The sequence below is a fragment of the Protopterus annectens genome, chromosome 5.part0 (genome assembly GCF_019279795.1).
Source record: "Protopterus annectens isolate FY-2018-M chromosome 5.part0, PAN1.0, whole genome shotgun sequence".
Classification (NCBI taxonomy): Eukaryota; Metazoa; Chordata; order Ceratodontiformes; family Protopteridae; genus Protopterus; species Protopterus annectens.
The window spans coordinates 773445093-773467633 of NC_056735.1; the positions used below are offsets into that span (position 1 = coordinate 773445093).

Here is a 22541-nt window from a genome sequence, read left to right on the forward strand (position 1 = left end):
TTCTTTCCCTAGGTTGTGCCTCCCAGTGGTCTAGGTTGTGGCAAGTGTGTCTTGTTCGCTTTGAGTGGAAGATGAATTCAGGAAAATATCAACCCATATAATAAAATTGCAATTAACTGTGCAAAAATATAGTGGAAGAAACAGGGTTAATGAAAGTGAAATGCAATTAAAAAATAAATAAATCGAAACACACTGGTGATGGGGAAAATAAGCAAACTGGAATTGTGTCAAAAAATACAATTCCAAATCAACCACTTTTCATAGTAGTACATAATCACTCATATGACATGTAAATGAAGTAAGACATTTCTGATTTAAGGGTACACAGAAATATGCCAAAGTCTTGAAAAGGTAATACTGTCCATCTTTCATTACTACTCCAAATGATCTTTGCTCCAAGTGACACAAAAGTAAAAGTCAAGCAAATGAGAAACCATTATATGAAATCACATTTTTATTACGCAAAACATGGCTGTGGCATATGCTTGCTGCATTTTTTCTTTAGACAGATAAAATTATAAATACATAAAGCACCTTCCTTCTGATAAACAAATATTACTTCCTGACACGGTGAAAGAATATTAACTCTCTTGGTCGTCTTCGGCTGCTTCTGGCTTGATAAAACTGCCAAATGAATATTCATGTCAAAAAGCTAGAAATATTAAATAAAATACATTTTTTCACACAGCATCTTCTCATTCAAGGTCAGTCCAAATATTTAACTTCAAACCATTTCACTGTTAACAAAAGATCTGCTACTTGGTCACACATCATTTTTTTTAAAACACTGCATACATGACTTGCGTATAAACAACAGTACACCTGTACAAAAAGAGTTATAAATCTATGGACATGATTTTTCACACGTACCTTTAAAATGGAAGCAGTATACAATTATGTGAAGCAGCTAAGCTAAATGTGGAGCTTGACAATAAAAAGCAGCACTCCAGCAGTGAATAGAGACACACAGTTGACTGCTTCCTTAGAATAACAAAAGTATTCTCTGAATATTCAAGAAACAATACTGGCAACAGTAAAGTCTTTCGTACATACTGTTAATATTACTTTGTTCTCACCTAGTGGGAATACACGATTATAGGGCATTACAAAATTTGAATTATTACAACATGATCTTAACAAAAAGTTGTTCTCACCTAGTGAGAATACATAACTACAGGGTGTTAAAATTCTGAATTATTATAACATGATCTTAATAAAAAGGAGCAGAGTAGAAATGTATACTGATTTTCAAGGAAGGGCAGCAATGATTTAGGATGCTAGATGGTGCAATTTTCAAAAATGAAAAAATAAACACACTAAACTAATATAAACAAAATGCAACAGGATAATGCTGATCACTTTCTACTGATATATTAGGCTTACCTATCAGCTGCCCTTCTCTCCCTTCTGAACTGGCTTTCCAGGGATTTTGTATAATGCTGTGAGCAGAAAGACACAAATGACAACTGTGTGTGTGTGTGTGTGTGTGTGTGTGTGTGTGTATATATATATATATATATATATATATATATATATATATATAAAAACATATGTGGAGTGGTCAAGTGGATCACAAAGTTGTGAATAATTTTATAAAAAAAGAAAAAAATCAGTGCACTCAACAGCTCACAGATAATGTCTTCTGATAATAATAATTATACAATAAATGCTCATTAATATTCAAAAACAGTAACACTGACTGGCAGTGTGCCTGTTGTAAATCTAGCATGTACCAACAGAAAAAAATTCAGTCACTGAAGTACCATTAAATATCCAGCCTTTCTATATGTATATGCTAAGGGACACAAAAATATAAGAAAACAAATCAGGTATGTTCTACAAAACTAACCAAACAGAAACCTACCTGACTTTCCTTATATGTAAACAGTTACCATTAAAACAATAACAGGGATTCTGCTTTCTCTATTGCATCTCCTGCATTAATGTACTGTGGAAGTGTGGGAATGCAAGTCCCATACACATGTGCAAATACATCAGCACAGGGAAGAAAATGCAGAAGCCTGAAGTGCCCTTATACAAATAAATCTTTAAAGAAAAGGGATCAATTTCTTTTTTCAATAATGTGATTGTACAATAGCGATAATCCATTCCTGTTTGTGGCTATATTAGGATTTACCCACAGCTGGCTTTGTTTAATCAAATCCCACCAATCGTGTGTAAATCCTGACATACTCATGCACAGACATGGATTATTGCTTAATAGTACACCAGACTAGGGTGTCAGTTAAGTGTTTGCAGTGTAAATATTACACTGCAACCCCCAAGTGGTGACCTTCTTTATTAATACATCAAATCCCAGTGGTGCCCTCAATAGGCTTTGAAAGTGTACAGTTCAGGTTTGAACACTCTCTCCCCCAACAAAGAAACACACACAAAAGTTTTGTGACATGAGGTACTGCAGTCTCTAATATTCCACTGAAACAACACCAGTAAACTCAACTTTTCCAAAAGGCTTTACTCTGCTGTGTTTAAACTATTTCAAGCACCTAGGGTAGGAGGGCTGTTTTAGTTCTGTTCATAGAATTTTAAAGTTCTTCTTTATGAGACTGCTTTTTCAGGCAGGTACAGAATGATTCATGATCAGTAGGTTGTGGAACATGCTCCATTCCTTCACGGACTTCAGGACTGCTGAGCTGTCGTTTTGCATATTGCTTAAAAAAAAAAAAAAGCATTTTTAAAATCTATGGAGTTATTTCATTTGAGTTTTAAACTAGGTGTGAACTGAACAGTCAGCTGTGAAAAGCCTACAGTACATACATGCAAACATGTCAGGCACTATCACTGGCATTCTACCAACATGCATGCACTACAGTCAGATATAAAACAGTAACATTCGATTGAACAATATTAATAATAATAATAATAATAATTAAAAAGTTATGTCCTACCATAACTTGGCATCTGTGCTGTCTTCCTTCATTCATCCTCACGACAGGGTCTCAGATCAGACACTTGGCTCCAGCTCGGCCACTTTCCACATACTTGGATCTGACTCTCAAGCTCCTCCCTCATACCCATAAATAGCCAGCATCCACGCAACTACCTCAGATTGAGTTTGCCAAATCCAGTCATGCCACACTCGGACACAATAGACTAACAGAAGAGGCTCAGACACTGGACTAACTGTCCTGAGCTTATCCAGGTTCCTCAAGAAGAAAGGCAGGGGGATGGTTGGGTGGGAAAGTGAAGATGAATGAAGGAAAACAACACAGATGAAAGGTATGGTAAGACATAACAGTTTAATCTGATGTTGTCTCCTTCATTCACCCTCACGACAGAGCCAGAGTCCCCAGATACAAGAACCTTGGGTGGCCCTCATGGAAGGACATGCCGGAGTACCATCGAGCCAAAGGAAGCCCTGCACCTGGAAATAACATGCAACTTGTAATAAGACACAAAGGCATGATTATTAGACAATATAGCTGCTGCACAAATGTCATCAATCGAGATTCTGGTATAAAAAGCTGATGAAGCAGCCATGACTCTGGTAGAATGTGCCCTAGGGGGTTTAGGTAACTGCAGCCCTCTAGAAGAATAAATGAAGAAGATGCAATAAAAGATCCACTTTGCCAAGGTAACTTTCGGCACCGCTTGTCCAAGTCTATTCGAAAAAAAAGCTATAAAAAGCCGGTCAGACTTTCTGTGTTGCTCGGTCCTGTGTACATAAAAATGGAGCTGTCTATGAACATCTAAAAGGTGGAGAACTTACTCCTCTTTGTTTGAAAAATTGGGAAAGAACACAGGAAGTTGAATGCATTGATAGATATTGCTTTCTGTAGCCACCTTAGGCATAAAGGATGGATTAGTGCATAAGGACTCCCTATCCCTATGGAATAAGCTGTAAGGAGGCTTAGAAGATAGAGCTTAAAAAGTTCATAAATACTCTTGGCAAAAGTGACTGCCACCAAGAGTGGATACTGAAGCCTGGACTGTCTAATCAAGATTGGAATTGGATAAACCAAGCGGTCAATTTCAGGTTTCGAAGATTTGGGTGGTGCATCCTGAGTGGGTTCCAATATCCAGGGAGGATATTCAGGTGAGATCATAAGAAGGGGAATTACACTTGGCGAGGCCAGAAGGAGGCAATGAGGATGACTGAACTCTTCAATATGCCTGCCTTCTTAAGAAATTTGGGAATGAGTGGGAGAGGAGAACATGCATACAGAAGACCCGAGGGCCAATCATGGACTACAGCATCCCTCGGGAACTCTCCCAGAGGAGGGATCAGAGTGAAAAACTTGCTGTATTTGTTGTTGAGGGGAGATGCAAAGAGATCGCAACAAGGTTGACCCCAACAGCTGAAGATCATGTTCGCTACTGATTAGTTGAGGGACCACTAGTGTGGGGTCAGAAGTGACCTGCTGAGTCTGTCCGCTAGACCGTTGGTTTTCCCTGGGATGTGCATTGCAAGTAGAAGGCAGTCTCCAGAGCTCGCCCACTCCTAGACACTCATGGCCTCCCTGCACAGGGGGTAAGAATGGGTTCCTCCTTGCTTGCTGATGTACCAGACAGCTTGCTGATGTACCAGACAGCTGACAAGTTATCAGTGTCTACTGCAATAATCCCCTGAGGGAGAACATCATGAAAGGCTTGCAACATCAGAAGGAGAGCTCTCGTCTCTAAAACACTGATATGCACACTGATTTCGGGAGTCAACCACATGCCTTAGACCATCTTCCTATTGTAACCCCCCCCCCCCCAACTGAACTGGGACGTGTCCATGGTCACGGTGGCTGTCAGAGGATCACTGACAAAGGGTCTGCCAAGAATAATACTGTCGGAATGAATCCACCAACTGACATGACATTTGCAGACGAGAGTTAATTTAATATGAAGGGACAACAGCTGAGATAGAATGAACCACTGACTGGCTAGTGTCTACTGTAGAACCTGCATGATGAACCTGGGCAGGAGAACTAATAGAATGGCTGCAGACATGGACTCCAAGACCTGCAAGATCAATCGAGTGGAGAGGGATGAATTGGCTAATAACTGCTGAACTTGATTTCTCAGAATGGTTACACAGTGTAGAGGAAGAGAAGCTATCTGATGTCTGATATTGAGCTGCGTGCCTATGAACTCTAGGTTCTGAACTGGAGTAAGGCTGGACTTGTTCATGTTTATGGTGATGCCCAGGAATTGTGCTAACTGAAGTAAGTAATCCCTGGTTTGAATAAGTCGATGCTTCGTGGGGGCGGTTAGGAGCCAATCGTCTAAATATAAAAACACCTGGAATCCTTTGAGCCGCGGATGAGTGGCTACCACTGCCGTGCATTTGGTGAACACGTGGGGGGCTGTGGTGAGTCCAAAGGGCTCAGAACTGGTAATGATTGGCTCCCAACTGAAAATGCAGATATCTCCTGGAGCATCTGTCTGTTTTGATGTGATAGTATATGTCCTTGAGATCGATGGAGCACATCCAGTCGTCCTTGTGCAACAATGGCAGAGTGGACTGAACCATAACCATTCAGAACTTCACTTTCTTTATGTATTCATTTAACTTGCTGAGATTCAGAAAGGGTTTTAGGTTCCCTGTCTTTTTCAACACTAAAAAGAAATGGGAGTAGGTTCTGAATCCTCTCTGTTCAGTTGTGATTTTTTTTGCAGCAGCTGTTGGATTTCCTGCTCTGCCTGCTCCCACTGACCAGGAGGCTTCTTGAGTTCAGAGGGAGAAGGGAAAATGGAATATAATAACCTCTGGATATAACACCTAGCACTTAATGGTTTTGAGTCAATTGAGTCCAGGCATCGGGGTGCAAAGCCAATCATCCCCCGACTGCCTCCAGAGATGGACATCCGGGCAGCACCTGTGCTGGCAGGGTTTATTGGAATGGGGTTCCCTAAAGCCCTGGTTCTGTGGACCCCCTCTGCCTTGGGGTGGCATCTACCATCAAGCCCTCCTCTTCTGCCCCTACAGGAGAGTTGCACGAGCGGATCCTGGAAAGGCCCTTGGGGCTTGCAGAACCACATTTTCTTGCCCCCATGCTGGTTTCTGGAAAAGGACCTCTGGGGGTAGAAAAGTTGATTCCAACAGCAGAAAGGGTCTTCCTGTCCTTTTTGCTGCACGTGAGAGTGTCTCTAACCGAAGGCCCAAAACGGGAGGAGCCATCATAAGGGGCATTGACAAACAATACCTTAAAGGGTTCCAAAAAATCACAAAGCATCATCCAGGCATGCCTCCTTAGGGAAAGTTCTGAACCAGCTGCTCAAGGAGTGCCTCCATGGTATGGGAGATTAACCTCATCAAAGAAATGAGCTCTGCCAAGCTGATATAAGTATACTTTTTTTGCACTTGATTTGTTTCAGTGATAGTTAACAAAACTGTACTGCATTTACTTATTTGCTTGACTGAATACTGAATATTGCTGGTCTCTGTTGGCATTTTGTTAACAGAACTGTACTGCATTTATTTATTTGCTTCATTGTTTATTGCTGGCCTCTGTCTGCATTTTGTTTCTCAGAGTTAGTTCAGCACTTGAGCTCCAAGCCAGCTGGTTTTACAGTGGTGGTTGCTTTACACTCTGTGAGTCAGCCAACCCAAGGTATAAACTACTGGTCAACACCTCTCTGTGTTTATTTGACTGCCTGAGGGTCTATCTTTCCTTTTGTACTACTGGTACAAAGACCTACATTTCTGTGAAATTGTGCTCAGTAGCAGAGCTAACTTAGTAGAGTTGATTGCCTAGCTGTGATTGAGTCTTTAACCATCTGGATATACCAAGCTGATATAAGTATACATTTCGGCATTTGATCTGTTTCAGTGATAGTTAACAAAACTGTACTGCATTTATTTATCTGCTTGATTGAATACTGAATATTGCTGGTCTCTGTCTGCATTTTGTTAACAAAACTGTACTGCATTTATTTATTTGCTTCATTGATTATTGCTGGCCTCTGTCTGCATTTTGTTGTTTTTCCCACCCTCCTGCACAAGTGTTGTTGTACTCTTACTCAACTGAGTATAGTGAGATAATTTGGGAAGAACTACCCTCTTGCTTCTTTGATTTTGGACACTCCTCCCAGTCCCATCTCATCAGCTCAATCTACTGTGTACAGACAGCATTTGGGAAGGCCAACCTCCCTTAGTTTCTTACTCTTGAATTATCTTCTGTTTCCCCCCACTCCATATTAAAAAAAATTACACTTTAGCTGCTTTTACTGTAACTGAGTTCTTCCTACTTTATTACCTTATTTTGCTTTGCTGTGTGCTCTTAAGTGTTCAAGTGCTTTTATTCTGCTGCATTTATTACTGCTTGTTAGTAGCCTGATTAAATGTATCTGTTATTCTAAGCATCTTAGTTTTGGTTTTAGTACTTGGGATTCTGGCCAGTTACTTTACATTTAAGTCTTTTGTGGTCAACACTCTTTCCGTAAGTCCATCCAAGTTTTCAGAACACTATGTCTGGGCAATTCCCATCAGTTTCTCCTGCCAGCCTGGTTGATATGGGCATACTGAGACAGTGCAGCAACTGCCTCATATTTACTGACATCCCGCTTCTCCTAGCGCATAATTCTTCTACTGCCAAGAAATGCATCTGCATTCAGTAACCTAGAATCCATGCTCTCTCATGCCACAGTCAGTACTCCTGACGATGAGGAGATTTCCACCACAAACACCACACCACTCACATCACATAGCCAAGCACAACACACATCCATCTATGCAGAGGTCCTAAATAAAAACTTACCTAAACAGCATACACCTCCAACACACACTCACAAACATTCTATACCCAACACCAAATGCATCATACACAGCAGACAACACACTACTGTCTCCCAAACACAGCCCATAAGGTATAACAATAAATCAAACATACTATTCATTGGTGACTCAACTGTGAGACACATCAATGTCCCCCTCACCAGGCTCAAAAAGTAGAAGGTCACGGTCAGTTGTCTGTCTGGTGCCAAAATCTGCCACATCATGCACACACTTAAGTCTCTCCACAGCAAGTACAAGTATGACTCTGTCATTGTTCATGTTGGTGTGAATGACTTGAGCCATACCTCCCTGGACTATATGAACAGAGACATGATTGAGGTCTCAGAGTATGTGTCTGAAGCAGGTACGACCCTAGCCCTAAACAGCATCCTACCTTCACCAAGAATTATACCACAATATCAACAATAAAATAATTGACTTCAACAAATAGCTTACTTTCTGGTGTCATTCCAAAGGGATCCAGTATCTGTCTGCCTGGGATGACATAGTTAATAGGCCTAGATGCTTAGCCAGAGATGGCCTCCACCTGTCAACCCTGGGATTCTGGATCCTGGTCAAGGCTTTTGCCTCCTCCATTGTGCCATTTTTAGGCAATGTCTCAAAGACAAATCTTTCAATATAAAAGATCTGTCAAAAAGCAAATTGAAGGTAATCCTGATTAACACAAGGAGCCTTAACCTGAAACTGCACTCAGTGGAGACTCTCCTTACACTGGAAGATGCCTACGTCAGTGTGGTCACGGAAACTTGGTTCAGGGCTCCGCAGAGCACACCTGCCTTACCAGGCTATATCTCATTCCACACATTTCGACCCCAAAATGAGGTCGGGAAGACTAAGGGTGGTGGAGTCTATCTTCATTAAGGACAGGCACACCTCCAGCTTGGTTTGCCAGCATGATGCACTGGAACTACTCCAGGTGCAACTGACAGTTGGGAACACACCCACCAAAGCTATAGCCAGCTATACACCCCCCCGCCATGACTCAGGGCACCCACTCTTCCTAACTGGACCTACTTGACTCCATCAAGGTACCCCAGACATCCTGATCCTTGGTGACTTCAATTACCCCACCATAGACTGGGTGAACTATTCCTGCACTAATGCAGTCACTCAACGATTCCTTGAATTCATCAGTTCTAATGCACTAGACCAGCTCATCTCATCTCCCACAAAGGGAGATAACATTCTGGAATTGGTTCTCACCAACATGAGTGACCGCTGCACCACTCCCATAGTATGTTTATCTCTGGTGAGATCAGATCATTGGTCTGTCTAATGCAAAGGTCTATCCCACCCATCCCTCCGCCCAGCTGTAACCAGACTAAAAACTTCTCAAAAGCTGACTACAACCTCCTAAGAGGGGGTATCAGTAGCTTCACACCCCCCCCCCTCAGAGGATGCAGACAACTATGCTGAACAGTACGCCAATGCAGTATACAAGCATCTGTACAAATGCACGGACGCAGCCATACCCAACAGAACTAAAACCTGCTCCTCAAGGAAAAACAAACCTATCTGGTGAAAATCCTCTATCAAAAGGCTTTACAACAAAAGAAAGAAACTGTTGTCCAAGGGCAAAAAGGAACAAATTTCAAATTGGAAAAACTCCCTCCTTACCCTTAACAGGCAAATTAGATCAGTAGTGAAAACCTCCAAAGCCAATTATGAATCGAAACTAGCCTTCGAAACAAAGGGAAACCACCAAGGCTTTTTCAGTTACGCCAGGAACCTTCATGCCAAACCTCAGGTTTATTCCAAATTAGTACTTAACGGTATCACTTACACTGATCCTGTTGACTCAGCCAAACTTTAAGCATGTAGGTTCAGCGCAAACGTCACCCCCCCGTCCCTCCCAAAGGCCCACTCCACATCCCGATACTTGTCCCACACCTCACATATCTATAGATCAAGTGTTAAAGGCCCTATCCGAGGCAAATAATACAGCTTCCATGAGACATGATAGTATCCCCAGCTATATTCTGCACCATCTCCTGCAAGAGCTAGCTTCGTCATTGAGCACCCCATAAAACCACAGCCTAAGTACAGGCTTCATTCCAGGAGAGTGGAGAACTGCCATTGTCATTCCTTTGCACAAAGGTGGTGCCACTAATGACCCTGAAAACTTTTACCCCATTACCTTGAAAAGTCTGATTTGTAAAGCCATGCCATGTAAAGCGTATTATTATTATTATTATTATTATTATTATGCATCTCATAAAAGGACATAGGCAATCTCCAAGCAAGTTCGGATTCGCCAAGGGCAGATCTTTCCTGGTAAACCTGGATGACTTCTTTGAGACTGTCACCAAGGTCTTGGATGAGGGAAAAGTCATTATATACAGCTTACCTTAACTTGGCCAAGGCCTTTGACACAATCCCCCACTCAGGTATCATCAAAAAGCTAACACAACTTGATGTAAATCCCTATCTCATCAGGTTGGTGGTCAACTGGCTCACTGACATTACCCACAAGGTCAAAATAGGCACCTCCACTACCGACAGCAGACCTGTCACTAGTGGTGTTCCCCAGGGATCTATTCTGAGACCCCTACTGTTTGGCATCTACAAAAGGCTGTGGCTGACCAAGTTTGCAGGCAGCTGTAAGTTGGGTGCTGTCATTGACTCCCCAAATAATGTTAACATACTGCAAAAGGGTCTCACAGCAACAAATGACTGGTGCCAAAGTCATGGCCTCAAATTAAATGCAAAAAATGTATCATCACACCATTTGGCAAAAACGAGACCTCTACTTATTACCACATCAACGGTAGCCCCCTAAGCATACAACATGTGGTGACAGACCGGAGTACTCAGGTTAACAACAGGCTCACAGTCGACCGTCACGTAGTGACAGTGATCAGAAAAGTATTTTACTTGGTTCATCTCATAAGTAAAGGGATTACATTCAGAAAAAGGAGGTTATTACCTCTATGTACTCCTCCCTCATTAGGCCAATAATTGAGTATAATGCCCTGTTTGGTATGTAGATCTCCAAACAACTGCACCAACTGGAAAGGTCACAGAAATACCTCACAAACAGAATCCATGGCCTCCAGCACTGGCCCTATGTGGATAGGCTCAAATCACTATCACTCTACTTGGTATCGTACAGACTGCTCAGAAGTGATCTGTGCCTTGCCTGCAAGGCAATTTTGGACCCTGCCCTACTACAGATGCTCCATATCCATAAGTCTAACTTCTTGTGTATCACCCACTAAAAAGGACTAAATCTAATATGTGACATCAACAAAACCTGCTGGATAGACAGGTTTGTCTCCCAGATGCTGCACCATCTCTGGAATAGGCTTCCCACACAAGTCAAACAGAGTAACTTGCTGACCCTCTTCAACCACAACCTTTATGAGTGGATGGGAAACCACAAATTTGTCCCAGGGGTTCCACCTGTATCCCTCATTCACAGGGGTGACAGGTGCTGACTGAGGTTTCTTTTTTGGGGATAAACTCTTAGGTAATCTTGTATGAGCCTCAGGGCCATTAGCCTAGTAACCTCCTATGATCCTATGGAAGAAAGAATGGCCAGCTTGGGAGAAACCTTCTTAAATTCTGCCGCAGGCATGGATTTTGACAGGGAAGTTGTCAGTTCTTTGACCAGGTCCCTCTGTAACCGAGTGAAATAAACTATCTAGCTCAACAACCTCAGCACAAAAGTTGCCAAGGCATATTGGTGGCCGACACCACCATGATAGCATCAATCAAAGGGCCCTTTTCCACTCTGTTGGGTGCACTAAAAACCCATTGGGCCACTTGGGTATAGGCTCGATTGCATCCCATTCCTTCCACACACGGCAAGATATTAAATCCACTAGGGCATCTGCCGAGGGGGGGGGGGGTCACCCAGGATGTAGATGGGCCCATCCCAAATACTTCCAAGAGAACTGATTCCTCAGAAGGAGAAGGTTGGGCATACCACCCACATTCCTGCTTCTGAACTGCCCAAATGTCTCTGAAGGAGACATCCTCAGGTGGGGATCAGGGGGGATCCTTCCCCCTCTTCGAAGTCAGTATCCTTGGTTAAATACTCCAAGGGAGAGTCTATGTGCCTCCTTTTACACATCCTCTTATGAGAAACCATCTCACTGGGGTATTCTGGGGAGGTATCAGAAGAGAGTGATCCCTCCTGAGCAGAGAAGTCTTGGAGGCCACTTGGAATGGGAAGATTCATGCCAGGAAGAAAGACAGGAAGGCCTGGATTCGATGGAGGTATAGGGGAAAGACTGAGGAACTTGTATGGTAGAATCTCCAACTTGGGACAAGACCCTCTCCATTACCTGAAAGGCCGAAGTACCAGGTGAAGCCCTGTCTAGATCCCCTGGAGCTGAAGCTACTGAGAAATGGACAGGACTTACACCGGATCCATAACCTCCAGATGGTATTAGACCCGAGCTATCTAATGCCAAAGCCCCCAAGGGAAGGGACAGCTCCGAGAAGGATGGAACCAATCCCAGTCCCCTGGACCTGACACTGACGCCATGCCTCCGAGACTCACTCTGCTCCGACAAGGCTGTAACAGGGCTGGTCAAGGGCATACTCAGCACTGAGGAAGGAAGCTTCCTCCGTGCCAAGTCTGACACATATGGCAGTCCTGAATCTCTAGGCTCCAAAGCCGGAGGACAGATCGGAGAAGTATGGATGCAGTCACCCAGGTAGCTCACAGATCCAACATGGGACAGTAAGGGAACTACCCCCATCTGGATATGGGCCTTAAGTAACCTCCTCACTATCCTGTCCATGTCCACCTTGGATAAACTTCTTGAGGACCTGGAAGAAGCTGGCAAGGAGGTCTGGGAGTGCTTGGACTTAGAGGACAGGGCAGACTTAGTCAAAGACCTCGTTTCCAAAGGTATAGGATCCAAAGTAGGAGCTGACGTCAGAGTCAGAGAAATAGAAATAATCTCCCCCGAATCTGAAGAGACCGTAGGATCCGAACATGGAGCAGAATGCTGTGGATCTGAAGAGGTCAAATCAATCAACTTCTTTGGCTTCTAAGAGTCTCTTCTCGGTGAGGCAGGGAGGGACCTCTTCTTTGACTTTTAAACCAAAGGAGAAGCAGAAGCCAAGATAAGGGTCTGAGCCTCAGCCGAAGAAAGCTCCTGAGAATAAGTTTCTTCTGTCTGCCAAAGCCCAAGGGTTAAAGGCAGCACAGACAGAACATTCAGCTTTTAAATGATCGGTTCCCACGCAATACATGCACTTCTTGTGGGCATCCTAATTGGGGATTTTGTGCCCACAAGAAGTGCAGTGCTTAAACCTGGGAACCAGCTTGTCAGACAAAATGAAAGCCTGCCAAGAACCAACTGACAGGAAGCAGAAAAATGGAAAGGAAACCTGAGAATTAAAAGTACAGGTAAGAACTAGAGCTATAAATTACACACACAAAAAAATCTACAAAAACTACAGTTACTTCTAACACAAGAAAGAAAAATGTATTTCTTTTTTTACTACAGATTGAAAAAAAGGGCACACACACACACACACACACACACACACACACACACACACACACACACACACACACACACACACACACACACACACACAACAGAAGGAGGGAGGAAGAAATTTAAAGTCAAAGGCACTTACAAAGCTAAGAGGGACTATCTAACACTGCCCATGTTAGAGAGAGAGAAGAATCCACATTTGACTTGCTGGAGCGGCAAATGAGATCAGAGGTAGTGGGGTGGATGCATAGTATTACGGGTATGAGGGAGGAGCTTCAGAGTGAGATCCAAATCTGTGGAAAGTGGCTGAGTCATATCCGAGGGTTGGATCTGAGACCCTGAGGATGAATGAAGGGAGACAACATCAGATATTTGTATTTATTAACTAGGGTAACACACTAGTCCACATGGAGCACTTTTTCAGACTCAGTCTGGGACACTGTCAGGCTAAGTGATCCACTCAGAATCACAAAACAGGCAAATGGAGGCTGAGGGAATCAAACAGGGAACTACAGTGTTAACATCTCAAAGCTTTAATTCTATGCACTAACTGCCATATAACAAACATGATAATTGAATTGTTTGTTTGAGTTTAGTACCTTTGACTAGCATTGCTTAAAAAAAAAAAAATATATATATATATATATATATATATATATATATATATATATGTGTGTGTGTATGTATATATATACACACACACACACACACACACACACGTGCATACAGTGGATATGAAAAGTGTACACACGCCTGTTAAATAAAATGCCAGGTTTTTGTGATATAAAAAAATGAGACCACAATAAAACATTTCAAAACTTTTCCCACCTTTAATATAACCTATAACCTGTAGAATTCAATTGAAAAACAAACAAATCCGTTCGGGGAAAAATATAAAAAATAAAAAACGTACAATAAGCTAGTTGCATAAGTGTGCACACCCTTAAACTAATACTTTGTTAAAGAACCTTTTGATTTAATTACAGCATTCAGTCTTCTTGGGTACACATCTGCCATCAATTAAAGATTCTGATTGACCCCAAATAAAGTTCAGCTGTCCTAGTAGGATTTTCCTGACATTTACTCAGTTGCCTGCTACAGCAAAAGCCATGCTTCTCAGAAAGCTTACAAAGCATCAAAAGGATCTCATTGTTGAAAGGTATGAGTCAGGAGAAGGGTACAAAAAAATTTTCACAGCATTGGATATGCCATGGAACACAGTGAAGACCGTCATCAAAAAGTGGAGAAAATATGGGACAACATTGCAAAGAACTGGATGTACCTCCAAAATTGATGAAAAGACGAGAAGAAAACTGGTCAGGGAGGCTGACAAGAGACCTACAGCAACACTGAAGGAGCTGCAGGAATTTATGGCAAGTACTGGTTGGGTAGTACATATGACAGCAATCTCCCATATTCTTCATATGTCTGGACTATGGGGTAGTGTTGCAAGATGGAAGCCTTTTCTTATACAGAAAAACATCCAGGTCTGGCTAAAATTTGCAAAACAATACATCAAGTCTCCCAAAAGCATGTGGGAAAATGTATTATGGTCTGATGAGACCAAGGTTGAACTTTTTGGCCAAAATTCCAAAAGGTACGTTTGGTGGAAAAACAACACTTTGCATCACCAAAAGAACATCATCCCCAGGGTGAAGCATGGTGGTGGCAGTAACATGCTTTGGGGTTGCTTTTTTCCGCTGAAACTGGGGCTTTAGTCAAGGTGGAGGGAATTATGAACAATTCCAAATACCAGTCACTTTTGGCCCAAAACCTTCAGGCGTCTGCTAGAAAGATGAAGAGGAATTTCACCTTTCAACATGACAATGACCCCAAGCATACATCCAAATCAACAAAAGAATGGCTTCACCAGAAGAAAATTAAAGTTTTGGAATAACCCAGCCAGAGCCCAGACCTAAATCCAATAGAAAATCTGTTGGATGACCTGAAGAGGGCTGTGCACAAGAGATGCCCTCACAATCTGACAGATTTGGATAGCTTTTTTAAGGAAGAGTGGGCAAATATTGCCTAGTCAAGAAGTGCCATGCTGATAGACCCTACCCAAGAAGACTAAATGCTGTAATAAAATCAAAAGGTGTTACAACAAAGTATTAGTTTAAGGGTGTGCACATGTATTCAACCAGCTTATTGTATGTTTTTCATTTCTTATATTTTTCCCCTAACAGATTTGTTTGTTTTTCAATTTAACTGTATAGGTTAAATCACATTAAAGGTGGGAAAAGTTCTGAAATAATTTATTGTTGTCTCATTTTTTTATATCACAAAAACCTGGCATTTTAACAGGGCTGTGCATACTTTTTATATCCACTGTATCTATCTATACACATATACAGATATATGAATGTGCTTTGATGTACCTTAAAAGTTGCAATCAAGAGTTTATATGATATTACATACAAGCCATGGACCTCCTGTGTAGATAAATATGAGATACTGCTATTTCTCACCTATTTACAAATGGGTTAAGTTGGAATTCTGAAGGCAAATCTAGTTTATTTGAACGTTTCCCCCCAGCCTTGAGACACTTGACTTTACCCATTTTCAGAAATATGTGCAAATATATCCTGCAGTGATGGTCTGGAGTCAAGATTCTTAGCAGACATGTGCGTGAACAGTCATGATACAAGTTCTTGATTCTTTATTTTCTGTCTGACTGTCTCTCTGTCTAAATATAAGGTTAAGAAACCTCTTTTTATATCTAAATGAAGCACAAAAAAAGAGGGAGACAGACACAGATAGAAAGTGCTAGCGAAATGCCAATAAGAGCAAGCTAAATATTTACCTGTGTCACTAGCAATCATTTCTAATGTGTCTATGTAAGTTCTCTCACTACCTCTGATTAAAAGGTTTTGGCAAACATTGGTTCCTTATGAGAAAGACGAAAGTCATGATTCTGAAAATAATTTTGCAATACTCAATGAAATGAAACACTACTAACAATAAACAATGACTAGTGAAAGCAGCTTTGTCAAAAGCACAAATGTGGTCAGTGAAAAATACATACAAAACAATATTTTCTTGGAGGGGGGTTCTCTTTCAGCTCCTTTACAGGGGAGGCAGAGGGACTGCTCCTGTTTAACATAAGCGCTCCAAGGTCAATGCAACTTAGCATAAAAATGATACTGGCTAAAGGGACCTATCCTCCACAAGTCTCTTTCACTGAGGGTTGCAATAGATCAAATGATGTGTTCATTGAATAATTTATGTCATCTTTTATTTAATCTTCTTTATTTGTATTTCTACCAACATTTAAGGAATGTATTGTTGTGTAAGTTGCACTTACAAATAACAGCAAATGTTTGCATTTCACAATGCAGTAGCCTTTAGGCTACATGGGTTGTATCTAGTGGATATCAGTGTAAGAAACATTTCTATGTGGAAGATTTTCAGTCCATATATTTCTAGTTAATCACTGTATATTAATCAGATCAGACAATAGTAGTAGAAGTAGAGAACGTAAACTCGTCTTAAGTCAAATCAAAACAAAAAGTAATAATAGAAAATATATAATTGTACAGAGTTACTAAGTATTCGAAAGTAATCCAAGCAAAGCAGGCAGTCTGTTTCCAGTCGAAAATCCTTTACTAAGTACACAGGCAAGTGATCCAAGTAAAACAAAAATAGAGTAAAAATTTCCTCACAAGCTTTCTAAATATATATATATATATATATATATATATATATATATATATAGATATATATAGATATATATAGATATATATACTTTTTATCAGGCATGGGAGTGGTTTATTGTGCTGTAAAACAAAGTGTTATTGGTACATATGTTAAATTCACATCCCTTCCCCCATCAGTGTGACATTCGAGCTGGTCCTGCCCTACCTAGTAGCTGTCATAATAACATATAACCCTTATGTACTTTAAATACAATTTATAGTGATGTGGTACCTCTTATTTAACCAAATTATTAAGTAGATTATTAGGTCTGTGATTTTATCCAAGGCAATATACTACACGGCTGGACATATATCAACCTTAGTTCATTTGGCAATCAAAAAATATATAGCTGTGGCGACCCCTAACCGGGAAAAGCCGAAAGACACAAACAATCTACATATACATTTTGCATGTAAAAATCAATTTCTATTTTCATAACCTATTGTTAACAAAGACCGCTTTCCTCCTTCTAGACTTCTTCAGGTCTGTGTACAAGAACCCTAAAAACCTATATAATTGTATAATTAGTTAGTATTGTTATTCCACATCATTTTGAATAAAGTGGAAAAAAGAACCAGAAAAAAATAAAAATAAGAAATAATGTATGTATGATGATGGAAACAAAATATACACTTAAATTTCAACTGATTTAAAATGGTATTTAAAACCAATTTGTAGAATAAAATAAAATAAAATACAATTAGGCATGTAAACAATGTGGCAATTTTGTAAGTTCCAGTGCACTTTTAATTGAATAGTAGTAGTTTAGTCCAGGCTTCCTAAAAGAGTTCAGCTTTAATTGCCACATGAGTTCATATTTCTCCAGAATATTTGGGATGTCTCCTTTAAGATCACCCATGTCTATGCGATCCAGGATCTGGAACTTAAAACCTGTGTGTCTTTTATGAAGAGAAAGGTGTTTGGCTAGTGCATTATTTTTACATCCATAGCGGATTTCTGACAGAGGACATGAAATCCTACGCTTGAGTTTATTTACAGTCTTGCCCACATAGAATGCATCACATTCATTGCACTGTGCCCTGTAAATTACTTTTTTAGTGTTACAGTCACCCCTGCACTGGTTTTAGTGATCTTCTTTAAATAAGGGCAATAAAAACTATCACCTTGCTGTATAAATATACAAAATGTACAATTAGTTTCACATCTTTTAGTGCTTTTCTCACATGGTCTAGGTTTAAATTCAACAAAACTTCTAATGTTTCTGGCCTTCCTATAAACAAATGATGGGGCTTCACCTAAGATGTTAATCAGAAAAGGGATTCCTGTGACAATGTCCCAGTTTTCTTCAATAATATTTTTGATACTGTGATAATCCAAAGTGTATGTCAGGATGCAGTTATTTTTGCATTTGTTATTCTCTGTGGAATTACTTAACATTTTTCTACTGGGGAGGTTGAGTGAAGGTGCTTCAGTCCTTTTCAGTTCTATAATGGGTTCCAGGATGTTTTTTAAATTCTGACTTTCATAGCCTCTCACTAGAAAATCATTCTCTAAGTTGTTCAGGTTTCTCAAAAATGGTTCCATCTCTGTGGTAATTCGATCTAATCTATAGCCTTGGCACTTCACTACATTATACTTGTTTTTTGTAGGCTGTAGACTTTTACTGTAGAGTAATAAATTAACCCTCATTGGTTTTCTGAATAGATCAGTGGTGATTCTATTATTGTTGGTGTCCTTGTAAATCTGCATTTCTAAGAAAGTGGTTGAAGTATAGCTATGGGAAGAGGTAAACTTCAGGAAGGGGGTTGTTTGATTGAGGTAAATGATAAAATCACCAAGTAGCAAGGTTTCACCTTCCCACACAATAAAGACATCATCAATAAAACATGTAATCTGTGTTGTTTAACACAAAGTCCTCCTCCCATTTGCCCAGGGCTATGTTAGCTATGCTGGGAGCCATGGCAGTCCCCATTGCTATACCAGTTTTTTGTTTGTAGTGTTTGCCACTGAAAGTAAAGAAAATGAAGTCCAGTACAAGATTAATGAGCTTGCTTAACTTTTGCAGTTGTGCCTGTGTACCCTGATTATGTTTCTTAAAAGACTCCATAGCTGCTGTTATACACTAATTGTGAGGGAGCACTGTGTACAAGGATTCCACATCAATAGTTACCAAAAATACTGTCAGCTTCCACTGTAATGTTTTTATTTTCTTCAAAAAAATCCATTGAATCTCTTATGTATAACTTATTATTTTCTGCTAGAGGTTTCAGCAAGTAATCAAGGTAAATGGCTGTGGCTTCAGTAAGGGAACCTCCACTTGCTACCACCGGTCTATAAGGTAGGTCTTCTCTGTTCTTGTGTGGCTTTGGTATTCCAAACAAGTAAGGTAAACATGGGCATGGGATCCATAAATAATTATAAAGATTTTCAGTGATAAGTTTTTCTTCCCATAATGTGGTGAGATTAGTGTTCCATAAATCATATGCTCTTTTTATGTCATCCATGGTAAATAACTCATAAAATCTGTTATCCTCCAGCATGTTCTCTGTCTTTTGGCTGTAGCTAGTGGTATCAGTCACAAGTATGCCTCCTCCCTTGTCTGTCTTCATTACACGCCTGGATTTATCATTGCCTAGCTCAAGCAATGCTTTTCTTTCTCCCTGTGTTAAATTATAAAGTTTTTTCTTGGGAGGTTTTTTAAGCAGTTTCCTGATATCCATCTCACATTTCACTTCGAAAGCAGCTAGTGTTTGATGTAGTGGTGGACAACAGCTGCTAGGCCTTTTTATAGTTTCATCAATAGGCTTATTTTCAGTGTCATTACTTTTGCCATGAAACTGTATCCTTAAGTTGAGCTTCCTCACAAACATTTTAAGGTCTATCAGTACTTGAGCAACCTCACTCCTGCAGCTTGGTACAAAAGTAAGTCCTTTGGACACCACACTTTTTTCCTCTTCAGTCAGTGCTTTAACAGAGTGATTCCAGATAAGTGGAGCACCTGTTATTGTTATTCTACCTGTTATTGTGGCTGGTTCCTACGTCTTGGCCTGGGACCTTGGTTGTAGTCGGGGTTCCAGTCGAGATTGCCCAGGTACTGTATTTCCCTCACCCCTGTCCACTGTTTGGTTCTCCTGGCTCCCTGGGAGTTTGTGGATAGAGTATGAGACCTCTGGAATTCCTCCTCTGCTTTCTGGAACCTCTGTGGGTTGTAGTAGTATTCCTCGCTGTGGCTGTGGTATGGGGGGACCTGGTAAGAGGGACAAGCTCTGATGGTGGTCGTCGTTCTTGTTCTGGTACTGGCTTTGGTATTGGTGTGGTGGTTGATGTCTGTGCTGTCAATATTGGTCTTCCTGAAGAAACTGGTCTCTGTGAAGGTGCTGCTGCTCCTGGTAGCTGGATTGTCTGTGGTCCCAGTTGTCCTGGTACTCCTGTAATTCGTCCTGTAGAACTCTTTGTCGGTTTTGGTTGCCGCTGTGGTTTATGTTCGATTAACTTATTACTCCACAGTAAAAGTCTACATCCTACAAAAACCAAGTATAATGTAGCGAAGTCCCAAGGCTGCAGATTAGCTCGAATTACCACAGAGATGGAATCATTTTTGAGAAAACTGAACAACTTAGAGAATGATTTTCTAGTGAGAGGCTATGAAAGTCAGATGTTAAAAAACATCCTGGAACCCATTATAGAACTGAAAAGGACTGAAGCACCTTCACTCAACCTCCCCAGTAGAAAAATGTTAAGTAATTCCACAGAGAATAACAAATGCAAAAATAGCTGCATCCTGACATACATTTTGGATTATCACAGTATCAAAAATATTATTGAAGAAAACTGGGACATTGTCACAGAAAACCCTTTTCTGATTAACATCTTAGGTGCATCATTTGTTTATAGGAAGGCCAGGAACATCAGAAGTTTTGTTGAATTTAAACCTAGACCATGTGAGAAAAGCACTAAAAAATGTGAAACTAATTGTACATTTTGTATATTTATACAGCAAGGTGATAGTTTTTATTGCCCTTATTTAAAGAAGATCATTAAAACCAATGCAGGAGATGACTGTAACATTAAGAAAGTAATTTACAGGGCACAGTGCAATGAATGTGATGCATTCTATGTGGGCAAGACTGTAAATAAACTCAAGCATAGGATTTCATGTCATCTGTCAGAAAACCACTCTGGATGTAAAAATAATGCACTAGCCAAACACCTTTCTCTTCATAAAAGACACACAGGTTTTAAGTTATAGATCCTGGATCGCATAAACATGGGTGATCTTGAAGGAGACATCACGAATATTCTGGAGAAACATGAACTCATGTGGCAATTAAAGATGAACTCTTTTAGGAAGCCTGGACTAAACTACTACTGTTCAATTAAAAGTGCACTGGAACTTAGAAAATTGCCACATTGTTTACATGCCTAATTGTATTTTATTTTATTCTACAAACTGGTTTTAAATACCATTTTAAATCAGTTGAAATTTAAGTGTATATTTTGTTTCCATCATCATACATACATTTTTTCTTATTTTTAGTTTTTCTGGTTCTTTTTTCCACTTTATTCAAAATGATGTAGAATAACAATACTAATTATACAATTATATAGGATTTTAGGGTTCTTGTACACAGACCTGAAGAAATCTAGAAGGAGGAAAACTATCTTTGTTAACAATAGGTTATGGAAATAGAAAATGATTTTTACATGCAAAATGTATATGTATATATTTATATATATTTTTTGATTGCCAAATGAACTAAGGTTGATATATTTCCTGCCATGTAGTATATTGTCTTGGATAAAAATCACAGACTTAATAAATCTACTTAATAATTTGGTTAAATAAGAGGTACCACATCATTATAAATTGTAGTTAAAGTACATAAGGGTTATATATTATTATGACAGCTGCTAAGTAGGGCAGGACCAGCTCAAATGTCACACTGATGGGGGAAGGGATGTGAATTTAACATATGTACCAATAACACTTTGTTTTACAGCACAATAAACCACTCCCATGCCTGATAAAAAGTATATATATATATATATATATATATATATTTAGAAAGCTTGTGAGGAAATTATTACTCTATTTTGGTTTTACTTGGATCGCTTGTCTGTGTACTTAAAGGATTTTCGACTGGAAACAGACTGCCTGCCTTGCTTGGATTACTTTCGAATACTTAGTAATGCTGTACAATTATATATTTTCTATTATTACTTTTTGTTTTGTTTTGACTTAAGACAAGTTTACGTTAGCTACTTCTACTACTATTGTCTGATCTGATTAATATACAGTGATTAACTAGAAATATATGGACTGAAAATCTTCCACACAGAACTTTCTTACACTGTTTTGTTTTTGGACCCACTACACTTTAGTGGGTTGTTTTGAGACTTCGGGGATACCACGGAGATTACTTGTTTTTTTGTTGGTACTTTGGTTTCTGAGACCAAGGTTTTTGTTCTGTCAAAGGATCCCTGAATTTGTGTGGAATTCCAGCATTTTAAGACATGGATAATGACAGGCTAAAAGATTTACTAACTGTACCTATCTGGAATGATACAGAAGCAGATCAGATACAAATGGCTACAGAAAATGGACAGGGAAGAATGGGCCCAGAAGATATGAATTCAGAGACGTTTTCTAAACTAGAAAAGCAACTGAAACACATGCA

At 40.1% G+C, this 22541-nt stretch overlaps 1 protein-coding gene across 1 annotated transcript in view; it reads right to left on the minus strand.

Moving 5' to 3' along the window:
* Positions 1 to 452: 452 nt before the first annotated feature.
* The window catches only part of POGLUT3 (protein O-glucosyltransferase 3), a 573319-nt gene continuing 551230 nt past the window's right edge, over positions 453 to 22541 (minus strand). The window contains exon 8 of the mRNA XM_044072624.1: positions 453 to 2672. Coding sequence (XP_043928559.1) covers positions 2547 to 2672 — 126 coding nt within the window. The 3' untranslated portion in view covers positions 453 to 2546. The remainder of the gene's footprint in view (positions 2673 to 22541) is intronic.